The sequence below is a fragment of the Tachyglossus aculeatus genome, chromosome 5, assembly GCF_015852505.1.
Source record: "Tachyglossus aculeatus isolate mTacAcu1 chromosome 5, mTacAcu1.pri, whole genome shotgun sequence".
NCBI lineage: Eukaryota > Metazoa > Chordata > Mammalia > Monotremata > Tachyglossidae > Tachyglossus > Tachyglossus aculeatus.
This window is the reverse complement of record NC_052070.1, coordinates 33,107,280-33,122,892: the sequence shown is the minus strand read 5'-3', so window position 1 is coordinate 33,122,892 and position 15,613 is coordinate 33,107,280. Positions and strand designations below refer to the sequence as shown.

The window sequence follows — 15,613 nt, the reverse complement described above, 5'->3', positions numbered from 1 at the left end:
TTGCACACCCTAGTGCAGTAGGGGTGAGCAAGAGGCAGGGCAGTCAAGTGCAGTGGGAGGACCATCACCCCGCTCCCTAAATACCCCGGAGCACGCAACCATTCCCGGCGTAGCCGACAGAGCACAGGCCCGAGTGTCAGAAGCTCATGGGTCCTAACCTCGGGTCCGCCCCTCGGCCTCGTGCAAGTCGCTTCTCTTCTCTGTGCCTCGGTGACCTCATCTCTAAAATGGGGATTCAGACTGTGAGCCCCACGTGGGACAGGGACTACATCCAACCGATTTGTTTGTATCCACTCATTCATTCATTCAATCGTATTTATTGAGCGCTTACTGTGTGCAGAGCACTGTACTAAGAGCTTGGGAAGTCCAAGTTGGCAACATATAGAGACGGTCCCTACCCAACAGCGGGCTCGCACTCCAGTGTTTTGTACAGTGCCTGGCGCATAGAAAACACTTAACAAATACCACTGTTAAGTTCATTCATTCATTCAATCGTATTTACTGAGCGCTTACTGTGTGCAGAGCACTGTACTAAGCGCTTGGGAAGTACAAGTTGGCAACATCTAGAGACGGTCCCTACCCAACAGTGGGCTCACAGTCTAGAAGGGGGAGACAGAGAACAAAACAAAACGTATTAACAAAATAAAATAAATAGAATATGTACAAGTAAAATAAATAGAGTAATAAATAAATAAATAAATAGAGTAATCCAGAGCAGCGGTAGTGACCCAGGAAGAGGGAGGGGAAGGGACACTGATATCTGTTCTTCACCTTCCCCACTGAACAAGGAACAAGTTCTTCCTTCCTTCTTTCCTCTTTCCTTCCTTCCTTCTCCTCTCCTCTTCTCTCCTTTTCCCCTTCCTTCTTTCTTTCCTCCCTCCCTCCTTTCCTTTTCTCTCCCCATCATTTTTCTCTCCTCTGGCCGGTGACTCCTCTGCTGAAATTGTTTGATTCGCTCTTTGAACGCTAATCGTCCAAAGGTTTTGTGTTCTGTGGTTCTCCGCATGAACAGGCCGCCAACCCCTAGTAAAGAACATTTTCGTTCTTGAACAAAAGGACCACCACTTAAAAAACTCTGCCCTTAGTGGGCCACTGGGATATCTATACTTGCTTTGCGGCAGTTAGCGATTCAGAATATGTGGACAAACTCTCCACGCTGTTCTCACTGTGCTTCAGGTTCAACCTTCCAAGGGTGGAGAAAAGACTACCAGTAATCCCCGAGTCCAGTCCTTCTGATCTTCCCTTTCTTGGCCTACTCCTAGTTAGATGTGCAGTTACTTGAGAGTTTGGCCAGAATGTCCAGGTGGTACTTTTGCCTGAAATTCCTTTTCCATGCCTATTATTACAAGATAAGGGGAAAAAAAAACCCCACAACTCATCTTGGAATAAAAAAAAATGATATTTGTGAAGCGCTTACTATGTGCTAGGCACCGTTCTCAGAGCTGGGGTAGATGCAAGGTCATCAGGTTGTCCCACGTGGGGCTCACAGTCTCCATCCCCATTTTACAGATGAGGTCACTGAGGCACAGAGAAGTTAGGTGACTTGCCCCAAGTCACACAGCTGATAAGTGGCGGAGCCAGGATTAGAACCCATGACCTCTGACTCCCAAGCCCGGGCTCTTTCCCCTAAGCCATGCCGCTTCTCATCTTGAGACAAGCACCAGAGGACACTTTTAATGAACATTATACAGTGGAAAAGGCAAGTTTCTAGACCAAGTTTAGGCCTTCTGAAAAAGCCTGATTTTCTAAAACGAAGTTCTCACTGGTGCACAATTTAATGGCTGTTCAGAGGGTGCTGAATTCATTCATTCATTCATTCATTCATTTGTATTTATTAAGAGCTTACTGTGTGCAGAGCACTGTACTAAGCGCTTGAATCCTAGCTGAATGCGGGCAGCCCACAGACAGATCATTATAATTAAGAAATGAGAAACTTCTTTTAATGGTATTGTTAAGAACTACTATACGCCAGACACTGTACTAAGCGCTGGAGGTAGATTTAAGATGCTGCATCTAGCTTTACTTCTGTTTATTCTGATGACTTGACGTCTGTCCACATGTTTTGTTTTGTTGTCTGTCTCCCTGTTCTAGACTGTGAGCCCGTTGCTGGGTAGGGACCGTCTCTATATGTTGCCAACCTGTACTTCCCAAGCGCTTAGTACAGTGCTCTGCACACAGTAAGCGCTCAACAAATGCGAATGAATGAATTTAAGAATCAGGTTGGACACAGTTCATGTTCCACATGGGGCTCACAGTCTTAATCCCCACTTTACAGATGAGATTAACTGAGGCACAGATAAATTCAGCGACTTGCCCAAGATCACACAGCAGACTAGTGATGGAGGCAGGATTAGAACCCAGGTCCTTCCTACTCCCAGGCCCTCCCCGCTCTACCCAAGCTGATTGAGCAGAAGCCTCACAATGGTGGAGACACTAGGAAAGGAAAATGAAACCACACACCTACAACTACAAAATGATAACATAACAATGAAGAGGTTTTGTGTGGGCTTGGTGTGGTCGGGACTGTGGACCCTGAATTGGCCTTTTCTGATGGAAATGGGCACACTTACACGTACCTACGCTAACCTCCACACCCCGACAGTGAAACTGTCTGTCAGTGGCATCTTCTCCACACGCCAAAGACAATGATATACAATACACTTATATATGTAATTAAATATATACATTTATCTTACCTTTTGAATTTGACCTGCCCCTTAAGGTACTGAAACAAAATGAGATACTGCAGCAAGATGTGACGACGGAAATTACTGTCGCTGAGCTGTAAATCCATCAGCTTAAAAAAAGCACAGAGGAGGAAAAAGAAAAGACAATGCTCATTTAGCTCAGTATTACTACATTTCAAACCAAATGGAAAGACTACAGGACTGGGAATCAAGGAAAAACCCGGTTTGAGACTCATTTCTGTCACTGACGGACTGGGCCTCTACGGTAGGGTCATTTCATTCTCTGGGCCTTGTTTTCTTCAAATGAAAAATGGGATGAGATCGTGGACCGTGTCCGATAGCACGTACCTATCTAAGCTCTCAGCACACAGTAAGTGCTTAAGAAATTTTCTGTTTCTTTTTCTTTTTAATGGTATTTGTTAAGCGCTTACTATGTGTCCAACACTGTTCAAAGCACTGGGATAGGTTCAAATTAATTAGGTCGGACATAGTCCCCAACCCGCATTGGGTTCACAGTCTAAGTAGGAGAATGGATAATCCCCATCTGACAGCTGAGGAAACTGAGGCAAAGAAAAGTGACTTCCTATAGGTCACAGCAAGTAATTGGCAAAGCCAGGATTAGAACCATGGTCCTCTGGATTTCCAGGCCCGGGCTCTCTTCACTAGGCCGTGCTGCTTCTCCCCTATTATTGTTAAATTAAATGTAAACGATTATTATTATGGCACACAGTGCTCACTTGAAGCAAGATGAGCTAAATGATACACTACAGAAGAATCTGTTTGGGAAATAGCCTTTTCCCTATTCCCTAAGGTTTCAAAACTATGGGATGTGATGTAACGCTTTACTGATAGCATCAAGTGCAGTGGAAAACAGAAGAGGCGTCATATGCTTTAGAGGGAAATGAACAAATTATAGATGGCCTCTTTGTATTATTTCAATTTAAAAAATCACATTTGTTGATGACTGAGAACATGACAGAATCAAAATAATTTGTCTGGAGAAGGCTTAGCCCTTCACTGGGAACAATGTAGGGGCACATATAAAACCCAAGGGACTGTGGTAACAAAGCTGCTTCTAAGTAGGGCACAATGTGCATTACTTCTCCCAAACTGATTGGAAAACTATTTGTGAAGGATAACGGTAGAGCCTGCACTCGCCACTAATATTTACAAAGCTTTTCCTGAAATTCACAGGGAGGAAGAAGAAGCTGTAGGTTTAAATACGAAGATGAGGTGGTTGACAAATCACTTGGGATCGGCTTTTCAATTCGTAGAGGAAAGCCTCTCAATTGAGCTGGCCTTGGCGAGTGTAATGGTCATATTCAGCTAGTCCAGGTCCGGGACCGGGGAGAGGAACTTTTAATAATAATAATAATAATAATAATAATAATAATAATAATGTCATTTGTTAAGTGCTTACTATGTGCCAAGCACTGTTCTAAGCGCTGGGGAGGATACAAGGTGATCAGGTTGTCCCGCGTGGGGCTCACAGTCTTCATCCCCATTTTACAGATGAGGCCCAGAGAAGTGAACTGACTTGCCCAAAGTCACACGGCTTTTTACAGATGAGGCCCAGAGAATAATGATGATAATAATAATAATAATAATAATAATAATAATGGCATTTGTTAAGTGCTTACTATGTGCAAAGCACTGTTCTAAGTGCTGGGGAGGATACAAGGTGATCAAGTTGTCCCGCGTGGGGCTCACAGTCTTCATCCCCATTTTACAGATGAGGCCCAGAGAAGTGAAGTGACTTGCCCAAAGTCACACGGCTTTTTACAGATGAGGCCCAGATAATGATAATAATAATGATAATAATAATAATAATAATAATAATGGCATTTGTTAAGTGCTTACTATGTGCAAAGCACTGCCCAAAGTCACACGGCTCTTTACAGATGAGGCCCAGAGAATAATAATAATAATAATAATAATGATGGCATTTGTTAAGTGCTTACTATGTGCAAAGCAGTGTTCTAAGAGCTGGGGAGGATACAAGGTGATCAGGTTGTCCCGCGTGGGGCTCACAGTCTTAATCCCCATTTTACAGATGAGGCGAAGAGAATACAGAAGTTTCTGGAAGAAGGGTTCGCCCGCAACATTTCACTTCCCGGCAAGCGTGCTTCGTCTGACCAAAATTAGCCCAAATTGCCACTTGAACGTGGGCTCGGATGCCCGGCCGGTGCCCGCCTCCTTTTGCCAATCCTCTCCTGCCCTAGGGATTGGCCATGCCCTACGTGGAACCAGCAGACCAGGGGTTGCCACCGATGCCAACCAGTCCTGACCCTGCAAGGGGGGGTACCCAGGAGTAAGCCACCCTTCCAAAACTTCTAGGTTTTCCTTCTCCATCTTTAGGCTACCCTAACACGGCCTCCTCAGCCAGGAGGGGCCGTGGGAATGAACAGTAAGTAAGACTCTGCCAGCTACAATACTGGGAAAGGGAATACTGTGATACCTTTTCACTTGTTAGGAATTTTGCAAAATATACATGTTCCCCTCCCGCTTTCAACTCTTCCAACTTCTTTCTTGAGGCCTGAGTATCATCCAGTTTGTAACTTCTAAAAACGGCTAAGACCTCTTCCGAATACTGCAAAGGAAAGACAGAAGGACAAATCACCCCTTGGTATTACTCTCGATTTAGAAATACGAAGCTCCCGGCTTCATACATTATTTCATCATATCAGACCAAGAACAGGAAATTGTAGCATAGAAAAGGAATTTTAATTTTACATCAGTTTGCTCCGTATTTGAAGGGTAGAAGAAAGAAATCCTTCTCCACGAAGGAAAAGATAATCACTTTCAAAGTCAAAGAACAGTGCCTACAAATCACGTCCAATTTAAGAATGTATTACCGAGACTTGAATCATCAATTTAGAGGAGTGTGGCATTGCTGGTATTGTGAGGGCTACTGTCAGACTGCGCTGGAATGGGAGAAGGCAGTTCTCCCATTTAAAGAACTAAACAAGGAAATTAAATTTAGAAATGGCTTTTGGGAGAAAGACTGAAATCGTGTTCGTATATAGCAGGGCCGGCCAAGCTTCATTGAATTGAAGTGCCGCGATTCAAAAACATGATGTGGCTGAGAGCTACGGATCTGAATAAAGGGATTTTTTTTGGACGGGTGAGCAGGCGCTCCGGGAGGGTGGGGGGAATGGAGGTGAGGGGCAGGGGGAGGAGGAAATCAGGTTTTCTGAGGTGGGAGGGGAGGCAGACAGCGGTGGTGGTGAGTCCGAAACATCCGGGACCAGTGCGGAGGCCAGGCGAGAGCCCTGGGGCGGGAACATTCATTCATTCATTCAAGCATACTTATTGAGTGCTTTCTGCATGCAGAGCACTGTACTAAGTGCTTGGGAGTGTACCAGACAACACAATAAGCAGTCCCTCCCCACAACGAGCTTACAGTCTAGAGGAGAGAAGACAGCAGCACACTGCCTCCTGCCACGGCAACGGTATGGCCTAGTGGAAAGAACAGAGTCAGAGGACTTGGGTTCTAATCCTGGCGCTGCCACTTGCTTGCTTTGTGACCTTGGGCAATTTACTTAACTTCTCTGGGCCTCAGTTCATACCTCTTCTCCCTCCAACTTAGACTATGAGCGCCTCACGGGACGGGAACCGTGCCCAACCTAACCTCAACCTCCCTACTGCTTCTAACAGGGTTTGACACATGGTGAATACTTAACACGATAAAAAAAGGCAATACAGTAATACTAATAAATGTGGTATTTGTAAAGCACTTACTATAAACCAGGCACCGTACTAAGCCCCGGGGTGGATACAAGCAAATCGGGTTGGACACAGTCCCTGTCCCACGTGGGGCTCACGGTCTCAATCCCCATTTTACAGAAGAGGTAACTGAGGCACGGAGAAGCTAAGTGACTGGTCCAAGGTCACCCAGCAGGCAAGGGGCAGAGCCGGGATTAGAACCCATGTCCTTCTGATTCCCAGGCTCATGCGCTCTCCATTATGCCATGCTGCTTCTCAACGGAATGGCACAAATGCAAGACCCGTTTGGCTGCGGAACGAGAGAGAAACACACGTAACTCTGGAGTCGCAGTCTGGTCCCCTCTGGAACACGGGAAAGCTAACATGTCCAAACCCAACTGTCCTTCTCCGCATCCTGCAGAAACCTTCCGAGAAAAGGCTGGGCAAAGGGAAGCCCGATTGAAATGCCAATAATAATGGTAGTACTGGTTAAGTGCTTACTATGTTGCCAAGCACTGTTCTAAGCGCTGGGGTAGATACAAGGTGATCAGGTTGTCCCACGTGGGCTCACAGTCTTAATCCCCATTTTACAGATGAGGACACTGAGGCCCGGAGAAGTGAAGCGACTTGCCCAAAGTCACACAGCTGACAAGTGGCGGAGCTGGGATTAGAACCCAGGACCTCTGACTCCCAAGCCTGTGTTCTCTCCACTAAGCCACGCTGCTTCTGCATAGTAATAGTAGTGAAGCTTAAAGTAGTACAAGTTGGTAACAACTTGTACTTCCCAAGCGCTTAGTACAGTGCTCTGCACACAGTAAGCGCTCAATAAATACGATTGATGATGAAGTAGTAAAGTAGCAAAAGGAGACCTCGGTCCAGAACCGCAAGAGAAAAACCCAAGTCTAAATCTTGTCTAGCCTCTAGATTGAAGGCTTGTCTCTAAATTATACAATGTGGGCGAAGAATGTGTCTGTTTATTGTTATACTGTACTCTCCCTAGTGCTTAGTACGGTGCTCTCCTCACAACAAGCGCTCAATAAATACGACTAAATCAGAGCAAGGTCATCCCCTAAAATTAGTGTTCATTCATTCATTCATTCAATCGTATTTATTGAGCGCTCACTGTGTGCAGAGCACTGTACTAAGCGCTTGGAAAGTACAAGTTGGCAACATCTAGAGACGGTCCCTACCCATCAACAGGCTCACAGTCTAGAAGGGGGACACAGACAACAAAACAAAACATGTGGACAGGTGTCATCAGAATAAATAGAAATAAAGCTAGATGCTCCTCCTCCCCATCCCCCCGCCCTACCTCCTTCCCCTCCCCACAGCACCTGTATATATGTTTGTACAGATTTATTACTCTCTATATTTTACTTGTACGTATTTACCGTTCTATTTATTTTGTTAAGGATTTACCGGTATTTCAACTTTCAAAAACCACAAAAGTAGTGATCAACGATCAATATATGTTGCCAACTTGTACTTCCCAAGCGCTTAGTACAGTGCTCTGCACACAGTAAGTGCTCAATAAATACGATTGATTGATTGATTGAGACATTTACCTTCAGGAAAGTTTTCCACGAAACCTTCTCGTAGCACTGCACGGGGTTTCGGAAGTAATCTTGAAGGGACCAGAATTTTCTATAAAGGTTGTAATCTATTGGAATGGAGCTGAGAGGATAAAAAAAAAAAGCAGTTTATTCAGAAAGAATTCACTTTTCCTCGGAGCTTTTGGCAAATGAAAGTCAAGGCAGTGCATGGAAATCGTCTTCCAACCTCTGCCTCAACCCCCACCCACCGCTCTTTCATTCATTCATTCAGTAGCACTTATTAAGCCCTCACTATGTGCAGAGAACTGTACTAAGCGCTTGGGAAAGTACAATACAACAATAAACAGTGACAATCCTTGCCCACAACAAGCTGTCTTCATTTCATTTCAACTGCCGGCCCAGGCCTCTGTTGCTGTTGCCGCCCAGCCACACAGCTACGCGCAGATATGTAGCATGGCTCAGTGGAACGAGCCCGGGCTTTGGAGTCAGAGCATCACAGCATTTACGTACAGCTCTTTAACATTATTTCTTTCTAATAATATCTGCTTTCCCCTCTAGACTGTAATCTCGTTATGGGCAGGGGATGAGTCTGTTATACTCTACTCTCCCAAGCGCTTAGTACACGTGCGCTGCACATGGGAGGGCTCAATAAATACGACTGACTGACTGACACTTGCCAGGGTGCCGGGCCAACTAGCTATGGCGACGGAGGGTGTCCTCTGTGCCGGATTACCGGGAGGTGGCCGATGCCTCCCTCGCAAAGCAATCCTTTCTTTTTTTTAAAGGTATTTGGTAAGCGCTCACTATGTGCCAGCCACTGTACTGTCAGCATTTAAATGACTGACATTTGCATTTACATGGTGTTAATAACTGATGAGATTCCCCAGCTTCCTCATTGCGCTACTTGAGCTTTCATTGCTTCTGGTCCAAGTTATCATGGAGTTCCAGAAAATCGTGGAGCCTCCTCAAGGGCAGGGATGGAGTCGACCAACTCACTAGACTCTTCCCAAGTGCACCGACTGAGTGAAAACTCCAACCTTACCAATTTGTGGGAACTTCGTCATCCCCCATTTCACCTTCTTCTACTTCCATCCCTTCCTCTTTATCCTCAATGTGCTAGGAGGGAAGGGAAAACAGAGGATAAGATTTCCAGTTACATGGCTGTCATTAGAATGGTCCCCTAAGGACGATCCTATTGAAAGTTCCTAGAAGTTCATTCATTCTATCGTGTTTATTGAGCGCTTTCTGTGTGCCGAGCACTGTACTAAGCGCTTGGAAAGTACAATTCACAGAAGGTGCTGCCATGATGACCCTTCCCATTCCAGGGGGAGGTGGGTTACAGGCGGGGGGTTCATCACAGCGCTAGAACATATAGGATACCCCATGAGTCAAAGCTTCTCCCAGGAGCAGCAGAATCAGGGGTCTGGTGATAATTTCAACCTGTGGCATCTGGTGCCATGATACTATGGCTAATCACCATCTGCGAGCACACTACTTCTACACGGGACCTAAAAAGATGAATTTCACACACGGAAGAAAACCTTTTTTTGGACTATACTTTTGATCACACAGTAAAACCTTTTAATATGTATCCCTAAGCTCTGTTCCCCTATAAACGCTATTCTTTACTTAGATCCTCTTAGATATGCACAATTTCCCCATTTCTTTCTGAAATTTTATTTGGGCTTGAAAGTTTTTCATCCCTGGCTTATTTGATTTTTTTCAGTTTTGGGGCCGGACTCTTTTTATAATCCGGCAGTAAAATAAATGCGGATGCTAAAATATGCTCTCACTCTGAACCGTATACATTTAAGGCAGAGGAATTTGCTCTGATTCAGAATCTTTCCCATTCCCTCTCAGTTTACTAAGTAACTGTAGGAAAGTTGTTTGCTCTATCAGCTTCTTCCCAGCACAAACCTTTTCAAATGGAAAATAATTCCAAATGAATCAGAATTTGAAATAACTCTCCAAATTCTTGCTGAGGGTTGAAATCTCTTTTATCCAATAATTCACATTCCAAGCTTTCTACTAAATCTCATCACCTCCCGTCCCCTGCCGATTAATGTTCCAGCCCACTAAGGATTCCATAATCAAACTAGAAACACTTTGTCACTAAACGTGAAAATGAGACAAAGGAGTACCTAGGAGTAAATAATCTACTTGATATTCACACTCTTAGAGCCATACTGCATTCTTATCCTCTTACCTTCTGGCCCAAGGTACTCTCTTGCTCATTGGTATTAAAAACAGTGATATTTTCCAGATTAAACTGGCTCTGCAAATTAAGACCTGTAAAGAAAGCAAATGGCTGATAAAATAAAAACCACAAAACCAAGAAAATATTTAGGAACTATGTGCCAAACACTGGACTAAGCACTGGGGTAGATACAAAATAATCATGTCCCATTTGGGGTTCACAGTCTAAGAAGGTGGGAGAACAGTTATTGAATCCCCATTTGGCAGATATTGGAACTGAGGCCCAGAGAAGTTAAGTAAATTGCCCAAGTAAGTGTCAGAGATTAGAAACCACCCTCTGATATCCTGGCCCACGTTCTTCCCACTAGACCTCAAAGCTTTTCAGTGTGACCAAATAATAATGATGGCATCTGTTAAGCGCTTACTATGTGCCAAGCACTGAATGTGTTGTGAAAATCAAGGCACTCAGAGTGACGTATATGAGTTGTATATTCAGTCCCTCACTAAATCCTGTCAGTACCACCTTCACAACATCGCTAAAATCTGCCCTTCCTTCTCCGTCCAAACTGCTACCATGTTAACACAATCACTTATCCTCTCCTACCTCGATTACTGTATCAGCCTCCTTGCTGACCTCCCAGCCTCCTTGTCTTTCCCCACTCCAGTCCATAGTTCATTCTGCTGCCTGGATCATTTTTCTATAAAAACGTTCAGGACGTGTTTCCCCACTCCTTAAGAAGCTCCAGTGGTTGCCCATCCACCCCTGCATCCAACAAAAACTCGTCACCACTGTCTTCAAAGCAGTCAATTCCCTTGCCCCCTCTCACCTCACCTCGCTACTCTCTTACCACAACCCAGCCCGCACACTTCGATCCTCCGGTGCTAACCTTCTCACTGGACCTTCATCTCGTCTATCTCGCCACCGAGCCCTCGCTCCTGTCTTCCCTCTGGCCTCTTCCTTCCTCAAATCCGACAGACGATTACTCTCCCCGCCTTCCAAGCCTTACTGAAGGCACACCTCCCCCAGGAGGCCTTCCCTGACCAAGTTCCCCCTTCCTCTCCTCCAACTCCCACTGCGCCGCCCTGACTTGCTCCCTTTTTTCAATCCCCTCCCAGCCCCACAGCACTTATGAACAGTTCTGCAATTTTTTTATGTACGCATTTATTTATGTCCATCTCCTCCTCTAGACTGCAAGCTTGTTGTGGGCAGGGAAAGTATCTGTTTGCTGTTGATCTCTCCCAAGCGCTTACTACAGTGCTCTGCACAAAGTAAGCACTCGACAAATTCAACTGAACTGAATTATTATTTTTTAAAACCGATATTAGGTAAAATATCACGCTGTTAATTTCTCAGTGAGCTGGAAATAAAGCTAGGACGTGTATATGGAAGATTTTTTGAAATGCTTTTACCAGAGAGATGGCATTTTCTCAAATCTATCTGTTCACCATCCTTAAATTTCTGTTTCTGGAATCTTTGGCTCCATTCTTTTTAAGGCTGAATTAACCGCTTTATACTGAAGTACAACTAGCTTGGGAGATGAAACACAGTAGAATGAAAAAGTCGTGCAGCAAACAAGAGGGCACTTTAGCAATTTAAAATTTACAAGAGAAGCAGTGTGGCCCAGAGGATAGAGCATGGGCGTCAGAAGGACCTGGGTTCCAATTCCAACGCTGGGTTAATCGGGTTGGACACAGTCCATTTCCCACATGGGGCTTACAGTTTTAATCCCCAATTTACAGATCAGTTACCCGAAGCATGGAATAGTAAAATGACTCACCCAAGGTGACACAGCAGACAAGTGGCAGGGTTGGACTAGAACCCAGGACCCTCTGGGGTCTCTCAGGCCTGTGTTCTATCCATTAGAGAAGCAGCGAAGCTTAGTGGCAAGAGCCCATGCTTGGCAGTCAAAGGTCGTGGGTTCTAATCCCACCTCCGCCACTTGTCAGCTGTGTGACTTTGGGCAAGCCATTTCACTCCTCTGGGCCTCAGTGTGACCTCATCTGTAAAATGGGGATGAAGACTGTGAGCCTCATATGGGACAAACCTGATAAACTTGTATCTCCCCCAGTGCTTAGAACAGTGCTTGGCACATAGTAAGCGCTTAACAAATGCCATCATCATCGTTATTATTATTAGGCCACACTGCTGATAAACTTTTGAGCTCCATAATTATAAACCAGAACACTACTCTGGGTCAAATTAATCCTCCTGTTCCTCTAGAATCAAGGAGAATGATCGTTTTCTACCATCCCTGCATGATTACCCTTAATGAGTCGTGATCATCTGTCTGGAAGCCTTTAATCCATAGCACAGTTGTAACGGGCTCAGTGCTTATTCATTCATTCAATCGCATTTATTGAGCGCTTACTGCAGAGCACTGTACTAAGCGCTTGGGAAGTACAAGTTGGCAACATATAGAGAAGGTTCCTACCCGACAACGGGCTCACAGTCTAGAAGGGGGAGACAGACAACAAATGAAAACATGTGGACAGGTGTCGTCATCAGCATAAATAGAAGTAAAGCTAGATGCAGCATCTGACCAGCTCACCTGATTTCTCTGACAAAGGGAAAAGCCTGGCCAAGAAGAGCTGAATTCTTCCACAGAAAACAGTATTCTGGGACTTGGACAGTCGCCGTAGGAGATCTAAGCATGTGAAAAGAAAAGGGAAACATTGATAAAACCATCTTCTGCTTTTTCTACTCGAGGTGAAATTCTCTGATGGTGATAGATTTGTTAAGGAATCAGACTCTTGGCCCTTATAAGAAGATGTTTCTGATGCCATTTAAAGACTCCCGGAACTCATTTTAATGAGTCATTTTAACCTCATCTATTCACCCAGCTGGTGATCAGATTGGGATTATCTAACTTGCTTAGGATCGCTCTCTTTTCGGAGCAGTAAAAGCCAAGTTTTAATCGCCTTATTTCAACTAGTCCCCCGGAAGAGACAGCACTACATCTAGTGAAATAATTACACCATTAAATTCAGCACACGGCAGGCCAACAGCTGATGACCACAATACACAATTCACTCCCACGGTCTGTGTGGTGGATTAGAGATTTAGCTTTCACATATCCGGATCAACTGTTTTTTCTCCTTCATGGATGGAAACTGAGGGGCAGTCAACATGATAAATTAGTGCCTGAAAAAGGGTAGGTGAAATCCTAGCTCACTGTGGGCAAGGAATGTGACTACCAACTTTGTTATACTGTTATACTGTACTCTCCCAAATGCTTAGTAGTGCTCCGCACACTGTAAGCGCTCAATAAATGCCACTGATGTATTGATCGATTTTGCTATTTTATTCTTGAACTTCCTTGGCTTTAGTCGGAATTAGTTCTTGTAGGTCAGCTAATTATTCTTGGCTGAATTTCAAAACATCAAAATTCACGCTCCAGATAGCCCACTGTCCAACATCCTACCATTGCACATGCGGAGTAAATAGTTCTTTCCGGCGGAATAAAAGGTATTCTGGAAAAAAAAAAAAAGGTAAATGCAGCACTACAACTTAAGAAAACCTTCAGGGACCCGCTCCGCTTCTTCAATTCATTTTTATAATTATTCTGTTTACAGGTCTGTCATATCTCCCCATCAGCCTGGCTTTTTGTGGAAAAGAGCGGAGAGAGCTACCCTCCAACGGGGATGCCAAGCGCATCCACTGAGCATCTAATACTTTATTTTCCTCAGGCCTTTCCCTTCAGCCTGCTTTGCAGCGGACAGAAGCAGGTCCCCATTTTCAAAAGTACTGTTTCCGGATACCTCAGACTCCTGAAATACCTCTTCCTGTGGAGATCCTAGGGTCTCTTCGGGAACTTTCTCCCGTGAGATCCGAGAGTCCCAAGAGAAAGCCAAGAGGAAAGTGATGTCTCTACCGACTTCCTTATATCGTCCTCTCCTAAGTGCACAGCACAGTTCTCTGCACACAGTAAGTACTCAATAAATACCATTAATTGAATGAGGCATTTTTTTCTGTAACTGGTGAGCTTTAAGCTTACAGGAGTAGTAAAAAAACGAAAGGCATTCTTGTGAATGATAATCAGACTGCTCAAAAAAAAAAAAGACAAATATCTGTTGGGGGACGAGGGGAGAACTTAAGGAAAAAGAAATTCACCGATTTCCAGGTAGCAACATTTTTTTCCACGAAGGTGAAGATTGTGTCACACTGATCCAAAGGAAGGCAATCCAAAACATCTCCCAGGAGCACAAAGGGTGTGGAGGCTGTGCAAATACCTTTGAAAAGAAGGAGATATTGCACCTATTGGTTAAAATAATAATAATAATAACAATGATAGCATTTATTAAGCGCTTACTATGTGCAAAGCACTGTTCTGAGCGCTGGGGAGGTTACAAGGAGATGAGGTTGTCCCACTGGGGGCTCACAGTCTTAATCCCCATTTTACAGATGAGGGAACTGAGGCCCAGAGAAGTTAAGTGACTTGCTCAAAGTCACACAGCTGATAAGTGGCGGAGCCGGGATTTGAACCCATGACCTCTGACTCCAAAGCCCATGCTCTTTCCACTGAGCCATGCTGCTTCCCAACTGTATCTGCTTAACGTGTCAAAAAAAGGTTCCAAACAAAGCGCCATTTTAAGAGTCAAGAAAGAGAACAATCCAGAAAATCCTCATTTAAAATATGGGGGGGGGGCAGCGTTCTAAATTCTACTACTACTACTAAAAATTAGCAATGAAGGAAAAATGAGCATTTTCTACAGTACTTCCTTTAGGCCAACAGTGCATCTAGAGGCTCGAGCCGGTTATTAAGCCTCTTACCTTCTGCAAATAACTAGCAACGTTACCCACAGAAAAACACAATTGCCATAGTTAATGGATACCAAGCACTTTGAAAATTTGTGAAATGCTAAATGATGTTTTCTGTAGACGGGATGTGTTTCTTTTCTTTTCCAATTCTACCAAAAAAACCCCCAATTCTACTGACAGATCGCCGTAGAACTAATGAGAAAAGAACAGAATGGGAGAATTGGAACGTAAGAGAGAGGTCAACTAGCCTAGACCCCTGCTGCCAGATAAAGGACAACTGAACCACCTCCTGCTTGGTAACCTGCCCCAGTATTTTAGCACTTTGACGGTCAAGAAATTCTTCCGAAAGCGAGTCTGGGCATTACCTCAGGGGGCTAAGTGCAAATAGGATTAACCCCACAATACTTTAATAACAATTACTAATTATTACGGTATTTGTTAAGTGCTTACTATGTGCCAGGCACCGTACTAAGCGCTGGGGTGTATACAAGCATATCGCGTGGGACGCAGTCCCAGTCCCGTGTAGGGCTCACAGTCTTCACCCCCATTTTACAGATGAGATAACTGAGGCACAGAGTGACTTGTCCAAGGCCACGCAGCAGACAAGTGGCGGAGCCGGGATTAGAACCCAAACCCAGGCCCGTGCTCCATTCCCTACACCTTACCACACCTCTGGCTTTTACCAACCCATCTTCACCTTTCCCCTCCACATC

At 44.6% G+C, this 15,613-nt stretch overlaps 1 protein-coding gene across 1 annotated transcript in view; it reads right to left on the bottom strand.

Annotated features, from left to right (window-relative positions):
- Nucleotides 1-15,613, bottom strand: part of THOC1 (THO complex 1) — a 59,923-nt gene that overhangs the window by 20,744 nt on the left and 23,566 nt on the right. The window contains exons 5-12 of the mRNA XM_038747223.1: nt 14,253-14,371; nt 13,564-13,612; nt 12,691-12,786; nt 10,152-10,234; nt 8,988-9,061; nt 7,958-8,066; nt 5,146-5,277; nt 2,697-2,797 (exon numbers count right to left, since the gene is read on the bottom strand). Coding sequence (XP_038603151.1) covers nt 2,697-2,797; nt 5,146-5,277; nt 7,958-8,066; nt 8,988-9,061; nt 10,152-10,234; nt 12,691-12,786; nt 13,564-13,612; nt 14,253-14,371 — 763 coding nt within the window. The remainder of the gene's footprint in view (nt 1-2,696; nt 2,798-5,145; nt 5,278-7,957; nt 8,067-8,987; nt 9,062-10,151; nt 10,235-12,690; nt 12,787-13,563; nt 13,613-14,252; nt 14,372-15,613) is intronic.